The following is an 8,178-nucleotide window of genomic DNA, read 5'->3' as shown; positions in this document are numbered from 1 at the left end:
ATTTTATTAAAAGTGTATTGTTTTAAATATAGCCTGCACAATCACTTTCAGCGTTATAGTATTTGCGTAAAATGTGTGTAAACTTTTAATAATAAGAAGAATACGTCAAATTATCCATACATTTTTTCAGAGGTGGGTTTAATGCTGTGAAAAACAGTTATATTGCACTAGAGTCCTCAAACAAATAAAATCCGAGATCGTGCTGCCAGCATAATATCCTGCTACTAGTAGAACGGTAATGTCACGAGTTATATAAACGTCTGCGGGCTAGGAACTCATTTTATCAGCAAACATGTTTCCAGACGGAATAAATTGGCAAGGGATCAAGCTAGAGTTGCTGGCAAAATGGAAGTGTAAGCATTTTCTGAACATTTATTTAATCGACATAGATTTATATTAAAATGGTTTAACTGTTGTGCGTAGTTGTTGTCTTGTGAAATATATAGCTAGCTTTTCCTGTAAAGACTCAGCAGTGCACGCAACAAACTGTGATTATGAAACAAAGATGATAGCTAGGCCTACATCTTATTGCCTAGATGCCTTGTGCCTGATCATGATGAGTATGGAATCATGTATTTTTTCAGCTAAATAACCAGAGTAGGTACTACTAGTTAGTTATGTCTTATAAAGTGGTTTTCTTTCTGGCACAAACATGTTGTCCTCCGATTACCAGTATGCAGGTTGGCGTTTATTATCACGAGTCTTGTCCTGGAGTCAGAACTGAGCGATTTCCCCTTAAACCTTAGATAGGCAGGATGCAAAGTTAAAATTGGCTTTTTGGTCATAATTTAAATTTGGGATTATGCATTCGGCTTAACAGTGTGGTTAAGGTTCGGTTTGAAATCAGATTTTATGACTTTGTGGCTGTGCCAGTTCGTGACCAGTCTCCAGTTCTGCATCCAGAACATTTTTCATGATGAAAAACGCTAATCTGCTGGTTCAAGACTATTTAAAGAATACATTTAGACTTTAGGAAATCTCACAAATCAACAAAGATTACCAATATAAATCTGTAGTTTTGGTGGGTCACAGGGGGTCTTCTACATTTTCACTTGTTGAGTGAGGCAAGTATGTAGTACAATCTCATGGCATTACACCGTAAGATATTTGACCTTTTCAATCGTCTGTCTCATGTTTATCATTCAGGAAGGATGCCAATGCTGCTATGCTCAGCAACTATGAGGTAATTTATATTATTTGGCTGCGGCCCATTGTATTATTTTTTTGGGTCATTTTTTTACATGTTATATGTTGTCACTGTATTTGCATCCCGTCTCTCCCTCCCCCCACTGTGTTTGTTTCTGTCCCCCCCTCCCCATCACTGTATTTGTATCCCGTCTCTCCCTCCCTTCCTCTGCATTTCTTTCTGTCTCATGCTCTACCTCCCCGTCACTGTATTTGCATTTCTTTCTGTCTCATGCACTACCTCCCCGTCACTGTATTTGCATTTCTTTCTGTCTCATGCACTACCTCCCCGTCACTGTATTTGCATTTCTTTCTGTCTCATGCACTACCTCCCCGTCACTGTATTTGCATTTCTTTCTGTCTCATGCACTACCTCCCCGTCACTGTATTTGCATCCCATCTCTCCCTCTGGTAATCTCTTTTTCTCACTCACTCCCCCTCTATCTCCCTCTCAATCTTTCTCTCTCCTAGGTGTACCAGCTCCTGACAGATCTGAAGGAACAGAGAAAGGACAGTGGGAAGAACAAACACAGCACTGGACAACAGAACCTCAACACCATCATGTACGAGGTTAGTAGCACACCGCAGAACCTCAACATTTTTTTGTATGAGGTTAGTACCACGATGGGTACACACTCACAAACACACTGTAGCCAGAAACCAGCAGAACTTAATGTATAGGGTTTGCAGCAGACACACACCTGTTTTCTCTCTTTCCAGACTCTGAAGTACCTGTCCAAGACTCCGTGCAGCAGGCAGAACCCAGAGACTGTCAAGAACTTCCTTACCACCATGGTGCCTCACAAACTCACTAAGTGAGTGGCAAAACACACGCACTACCCACTCCTCCTACCCCCTGTGTAATCTCTGTCAAACGCAAATGTAACTGTTACATGCCATTGAACATGACATTCGGAAACATATTACACACAGACAGTGATATGTGTGTTTGTCCATAGGGCTGAGAAGCTACAGCTACTGAACCACAGACCAGAGACTGCTGTAGAGATCCAACTGGTGAGACCATGCTTATCCTTCACTCTTTATTCACTTACTCTCCTCCCTTTCTCACCCTTTCTCCTACTCATCTCCTTCTATCCTACACTAGTGTTTGTTGTGGGTGAGATTAACTGTGTGTGTGTGTGTGTGTGTGTGTGTGTGTGTGTGTGTGTGTGTGTGTGTGTGTGTGTGTGTGTGTGTGTGTGTGTGATGGTAGAGGAGAGTGAGGAGCGGTTATCAGAGGAGCAGATTGAGGAGCTCATTCAGAAGGTCACAGACGTGCTCCCAGGCGACCCAGAACAAGAAGCCTCTACCCCCAGCAATGAAGCAGAGATGGAAGAAGGCATTGACCAATAGCCACGAGTCCTGATGGAGCTTGTCTGTTACTAAGGGAGGGAGCCTGAGCTGAACAGGAGTCAAAATGGTATAAAGAAAACACTGGAAATCCACTTTCATGCTCATTTGGGTGCTCTGGACTGGACATGGAAGTATGCAGAATGGAATAGAGTCAGATATTACCATTGACAGTAACAAGACTGTTCCCATTCTTCTGTGCATTACTAACCTACCTGTCTGCTTGGTTCAACTTCAGCTCTTAGTCCTTCTGTGTTTACAGCACTGTTTCTTAACTAGTGTGTTCTGGAATCCACTTGCACTTACAGAAGATTGTGTTAGTGATCTCCTGTACTACATGCTTTCATATAGTTAGCAGATTACAACGGGCTAATTTGAAGCTCCATTAACCATTACAGGTTAGGTACTGTTTGCGGCATTTCACAGAATTTCCGACCAACCTTGGTGACACTTACTCAATTTCCGACTTGGAAAACAACCAATGTCTTCCTAAACGCCAATATCTAGTTGCTATCTAGTTGCTAGGGCTTTGTTTGAATTTAGAAAATGCTCTGTTATTAAATAAATTCTTTGCTCCATGAAGTAATCCAAAAATGTGTACGCTGCCATCTTGTCTATTTCAAGTCTTCTCACTCATTGATCGAGACAGGTGAGTGTCATCATGACATGCAGCACTTTGTGGTGGAGACCTACCTGTCTTGATCAATGAGAGAAGATTTTAAATGGTTACGATGGCGACGTACACATTGTTGGATTACTTCATGGAGCAGAACTTTTATTTAATTGAATAACCAATTTTCTAAATTAAATTATGAACTGATGGTTCGAGGTCTGAATGCTGTGGTATTTAACTATGCAAGTCAGTTGAGAACAAATTCTTATTCTCATTGACAGCCTAGGAACAGTGGGTTAACTGCCTTGTTCAGGGGCAGAACGACAGATTTGTACCTTGTCAGTTCGGGATTCGATCTAGCACCTTTCAGTTACTAGTCCAACGCTCTAACCACTAGGCTACGCTGCCGCCCCGACCATATACCATGGGTATGACAACGTTAAATTTTACTGTTCTAATTACGTTGGTAACCAGTTTATCATAGCAATAAGACACCTCGTGGGTTTGTGGTATATGGGCTGTATCCAGGCACTCTGCGTTGCGCGTAAGAACAGCCCTTAGCCATGGTATATTGGCCATATACCACACCCCCTCATGCCTTATTGCTTAAACGAACCCCTGCAACTAGACATGGATGTTTAGAAGACATTGATTGTCTTCCAAGTTGGGAATTTTAGACGTATCGATAGTCTGGCTAAGGTTGGTTGAAAATTCTCTGTTACACCAAACAGTACCTATCAGCCAGCTGGAACAGAGTAATGGTCTGACGAGGCAATATTTGTAATAACTAGCTTTCATAGTACAGTGAATGGAACATAGCTAGACAGAAGCACAGGCTTGGTGTGTTCAGAGAGAACAGTCAGGGATCACAGTTTTGACAGCACCCACGCTGTCCTCTACAGAGCACTATTGCTTTCAAGAGCCCATAAAATGGGGTAGAAGGTAGACTTGTTTTGTATTTTGTTTGACAACCATACATTGGATAAATATACTTGTTTCTTTGTAAATCCATTTGCCTAATAAAATCAAAGGAATACAGTATGCGTTTGCCTTTGTGGATGAATGTTGGCGCGTTCGAGCGGTTCGCTTTTCAAAGTGTTGCATTATGGGGATAAGTTTTGTCTGACTTGCGCCTACATGTCGACTGCATGAACTTCACAAGAACCATGTGATCAAAGCTCATGAAGTTTCGACTGCAATCAACTTCAATCTTCTGCAGTTGGTCCTCTTCAGATGCAACTTACCTGCATTGTGGGAGGCACTATTTGTCAATCATTTGTGTTTTTATTTTACCCATGGGAACAAAGATGTGACAAACAGGAAGCAACTTTGCCACGATTCATATGTGTATTGTGGAGATGTACAAATTAATGTGATATTTGATGCTCTCTCCCCAATTGATAGTAGACTTTCAACTCCCTCCAAAGATTTTCTATGGGGTTGAGTCGTGGAGATTGGCTAGGCCACTCCAGGACCTTGAAATGCTTCTTACGAAGCCACTCCTTCGTTGCCTGGGCGGTGTGTTTGGGATCATTGTCATGCTGAAAGACCCAGCCACGTTTCATCTTCCTCTAACCACTAGGCTACGCTGCCGCCCCGACCATATACCATGGGTATGACAACGTTACATTTTTACTGTTCTAATTATGTTGGTAACCAGTTTATCATAGCAATAAGACACCTCGTGGGTTTATGGTATATGGGCTGTATCCAATGCCCTTGCTGATGGTAGGCTTTGTTACTTTGGTCCCAGCTCTCTGCAGGTCATTCACTAGGTCCCCCCGTGTGGTTCTGGGATTTTTGCTCACCGTTCTTGTGATCATTTTGGCCCCACAGGGTGAGATCTTGCATGGAGCCCCAGATTGAGGGAGATTATCAGTGGTCTTGGATGTCTTCCATTTCCTAATAATTGCTCCCACAGTTGATTTCTTCAAACCAAGCTGTTTACCTATTGCAGATTCAGTCTTCCCAGCCTGGTGCAGGTCTACAATTGTGTTTCTGGTGTCCTTTGACAGCTCTTTGGTCTTGGCCATAGTGGAGTTTGGAGTGTGACTGTTTGAGGTTGTGGTCAGGTGTCTTTTATACTGATAACAAGTTCAAACAGGTGCCATTAATACAGGTAACGAGTGGAGGACAGAGGAGCCTCTTAAAGAAGAAGTTACAGGTCTGTGAGAGCCAGAAATCTTGCTTGTTTGTAGGTGACCAAATACTTATTTTCCACCATAATTTGCAAATAAATTCATAAAAAATACTACAATGTGATTTTCTGGATTTTATTCTCTCATTTGTCTGTCATAGTTGAAGTGTACCTATGATAAATTACAGGCCTCTCATCTTTTTAAGTGGGAGAACTTGCACAATTGGTGGCTGACTAAATACTTTTTGGCCCCACTGTATATGATGAACCGAGAGTAGCAGTAGTGTAAAAAGAGGGGTTGGCGAGTTGTGGGACACAATGCAGATAGCCTGGTTAGCCAATGTGCGGGAGCACTGGTTGGTTGGGTTAATTGAGGTAGTATGTACATGAATGTATAGTTAAAGTGACTATGCATATAAGAAACTGAGAGAAGCAGCAGTGTAAAATAGGGGTTGGGGTGGGCACACAATGCAAATGTTAAGGGTAACCATTTGGTTACCTGTTCAGGAGTCTTATGGCTTGAGGGTAAAAACTGTTGAGAAGCCTTTTTGTCCTAGACTTGGCACTCTTGTACCTCTTGTCATGCGGTAGTAGAGAGAACAGTCTATGGCTGGGATCTTTGACAATTTTCAGAGCCTTCCTCTGACACCGCCTGGTGTAGAGGTCCTGGATGGCAGGCAGCTTTGCCCCAGTGATGTACTGGGCTGTATGCACTACCCTCTGAAGTGCCTTGCGGTCGGAGGCCGAGCCATTGTCGTACCAGGCAGTGATACAACTGGTCAGGATGCTCTCGATGTTGCAGCTGTAGATCCTTTTGAGGATCTCAGGACCCATGCCAAATCTTTTTAGTTTGCTGAGGGGGAATAGGCTTTGTTGTGCCCTCTTCACGACTGTCTTGGTGTGTTTGGACCATTCTAGTTTGTTGGGACGTGCTCATTTTCCTGTAGTCCACAATCATCTCCTTAGTCTTGGTTACGTTGAGGGATAGGTTGTTATTCTGGCACCACCCGGCCAGGTCTCTGACCTCCTCCCTATAGGCTGTCTTGTCGGTGATCAGGCCTTACCACTGTTGTGTCGTCATCAAACTTAATGATGGTGTTGGAGTCGTGCCTGGCCATGCAGTCGTGGGGAGTACAGGAGGGGACTGAGCACGCACCCCTGGGGAGCTCCAGTGTTGAGGATCAGCGTGGCAGATGTGTTGCTACCTACCCTTACCACCTGGGGGCGGCCTGTCAGGAAGTCCAGGATCCAGTTGGAGGGAGGTGTTTAGTCCCAGGATCCTTAGCTTGGTGATGAGCTTTGTGGGTACTATGTTGTTGAATGCTGAGCAGTAGTCAATGAACAGCATTCTCACATAGGTGTTCCTTTTGTCCAGGTGGGAAAGGGCAGTGTGGAGTGCAATAGAGATTGCATCATCTGTGGATCTGTTTGGGCGGTATGCAAATTGGAGTGGGTCTAGTGTTTCTGGGATAATGGTGTTGATGTGAGCCATTACCAGCCTTTCAAAGCACTTCATGGCTATGGATGTGAGTACTACGGGTCTGTAGTCATTTAGGCAGGATTCCTTTGTGTTCTTGAGCACAGGGACTATGGTGGTCTGCTTGAAGCATGTTGGTATTACAGACCTAATCAGGGACATGTTGAAAATGTCAGTGAAGACACCTGCCAGCTGGTCAGCAAATGCCCGGAGCACACGTCCTGGTTGGTAATCCGTCTGGCCCCGCAGCCTTGTGTATGTTAACCTGTTTAAAGGTCTTACTCACGTCGGCTACGGAGAGCGTGATCACACAGTCGTCCGAAACAGCTGATGCTCTCATGCATGCCTCAGTGTTGCTTGGCTTGAAGCGAGCATAGAAGTGATTTAGCTCGTCTGGTAGGCTTGTGTCACTGGGCAGCTCACGGCTGTGCTTCCCTTTTGTAGTCTGTAATAGTTTGCAAGTCCTGCCACATCCGACGAGCGTCGGAACTGGTGTAGTGTGATTCAATCTTAGCCCTGTATTGACGCTTTGCCTGTTTGATGGTTCGTCGCAGGACATAGCGGGATTTCTTGTAAGCTTCCGGGTTAGAGTCCCGCACCTTGAAAGCGGCAGCTCACCAGTGACTCGGTCTATAAAAAAATGGTCAGGTGAAGCAGATGCTAAACTACAGGACTGCTTTGCTATCACAGACTGGAACATGTTCTGGGATTCTTCAGATGACATTGAGGAATACACCACATCAGTCACTGGCTTTATCAATAAGTGCATTGAAGACATCATCCCCACAGTGGCTGTAAATACATACCCCAACCAGAAGCCATGGATTACAGGCAACATTCGCACTGAGCTAAAGGGATGCTTCCTGCTTTAATTTTTGCTTATAACCAGGAATCAGGAGGATAGAGTTGTGGTCGGATTTACCAAATGGAGGGCGACGGAGGGCTTTGTATGTGTCTCTGTGTGTGGAGTACAGGTGATCTAGAAATTTCCCCCCCCCCCCTCTGGTTGCACATTTAACATGTGGATAGAGATTTGGTAGAACTGATTTAAGTTTCCCTGCATTAAAGTCTCCGGCCACTAGGAGCGCCGCCTCTGGGTGAGTGGTTTCCTGTTGGCTTATTTCCTTACACAGATTTGTCTGTGGTTGTAAATAAACAGCCACAAAGTATAGCTGAGAACTCTCTAGGCAAGTAATGTGGCCTGCAGTTTATCACAATATACGAGCAAAATCTAAAGACTTCCTTAGATTTCGTGCACCAGCTTTTGTTTACAAATATGCACAGGCTGCATTCAAATTCAGGTCTTTAGTTATTCCATTGTACTGGATCTAATACATATTAGCATTTTACATACACTCATAAGTGTAATCCTTTTTTATGGCATACTGTGAAAAACTCTTGGCTGTTGGCTCT

The 8,178-nt window shown here is 43.9% G+C and overlaps 1 protein-coding gene across 1 annotated transcript; it reads left to right on the top strand.

Annotated features, from left to right (window-relative positions):
* The first annotated feature begins 242 nt into the window (after nt 1-242).
* Nucleotides 243-3,510, top strand: LOC123995631 (calcitonin gene-related peptide-receptor component protein). The gene is made up of 6 exons (XM_046299277.1): nt 243-353; nt 1,147-1,183; nt 1,657-1,755; nt 1,906-2,000; nt 2,145-2,202; nt 2,395-3,510. The coding sequence occupies exons 1-6, from the start codon at nt 346-348 to the stop codon at nt 2,539-2,541; spliced, it is 444 nt and encodes a 147-aa protein (XP_046155233.1). The 5' UTR covers nt 243-345; the 3' UTR covers nt 2,542-3,510.
* The last annotated feature ends 4,668 nt before the right edge of the window (nt 3,511-8,178 follow it).

This window comes from Oncorhynchus gorbuscha, linkage group LG14 (assembly GCF_021184085.1).
Source record: "Oncorhynchus gorbuscha isolate QuinsamMale2020 ecotype Even-year linkage group LG14, OgorEven_v1.0, whole genome shotgun sequence".
NCBI lineage: Eukaryota > Metazoa > Chordata > Actinopteri > Salmoniformes > Salmonidae > Oncorhynchus > Oncorhynchus gorbuscha.
The sequence above is the reverse complement of the archived record's forward strand: the minus strand, read 5'-3'. Positions and strand labels throughout refer to the sequence as shown.

Coding starts and splice junctions, on each gene's coding strand:
- LOC123995631 (XM_046299277.1), top strand. Junction 1,184..1,656: donor CTATGCTCAGCAACTATGAG/GTAATTTATATT, acceptor TCTCTCTCCTAG/GTGTACCAGCTCCTGACAGA. Junction 2,001..2,144: donor GTGCCTCACAAACTCACTAA/GTGAGTGGCAAA, acceptor GTTTGTCCATAG/GGCTGAGAAGCTACAGCTAC.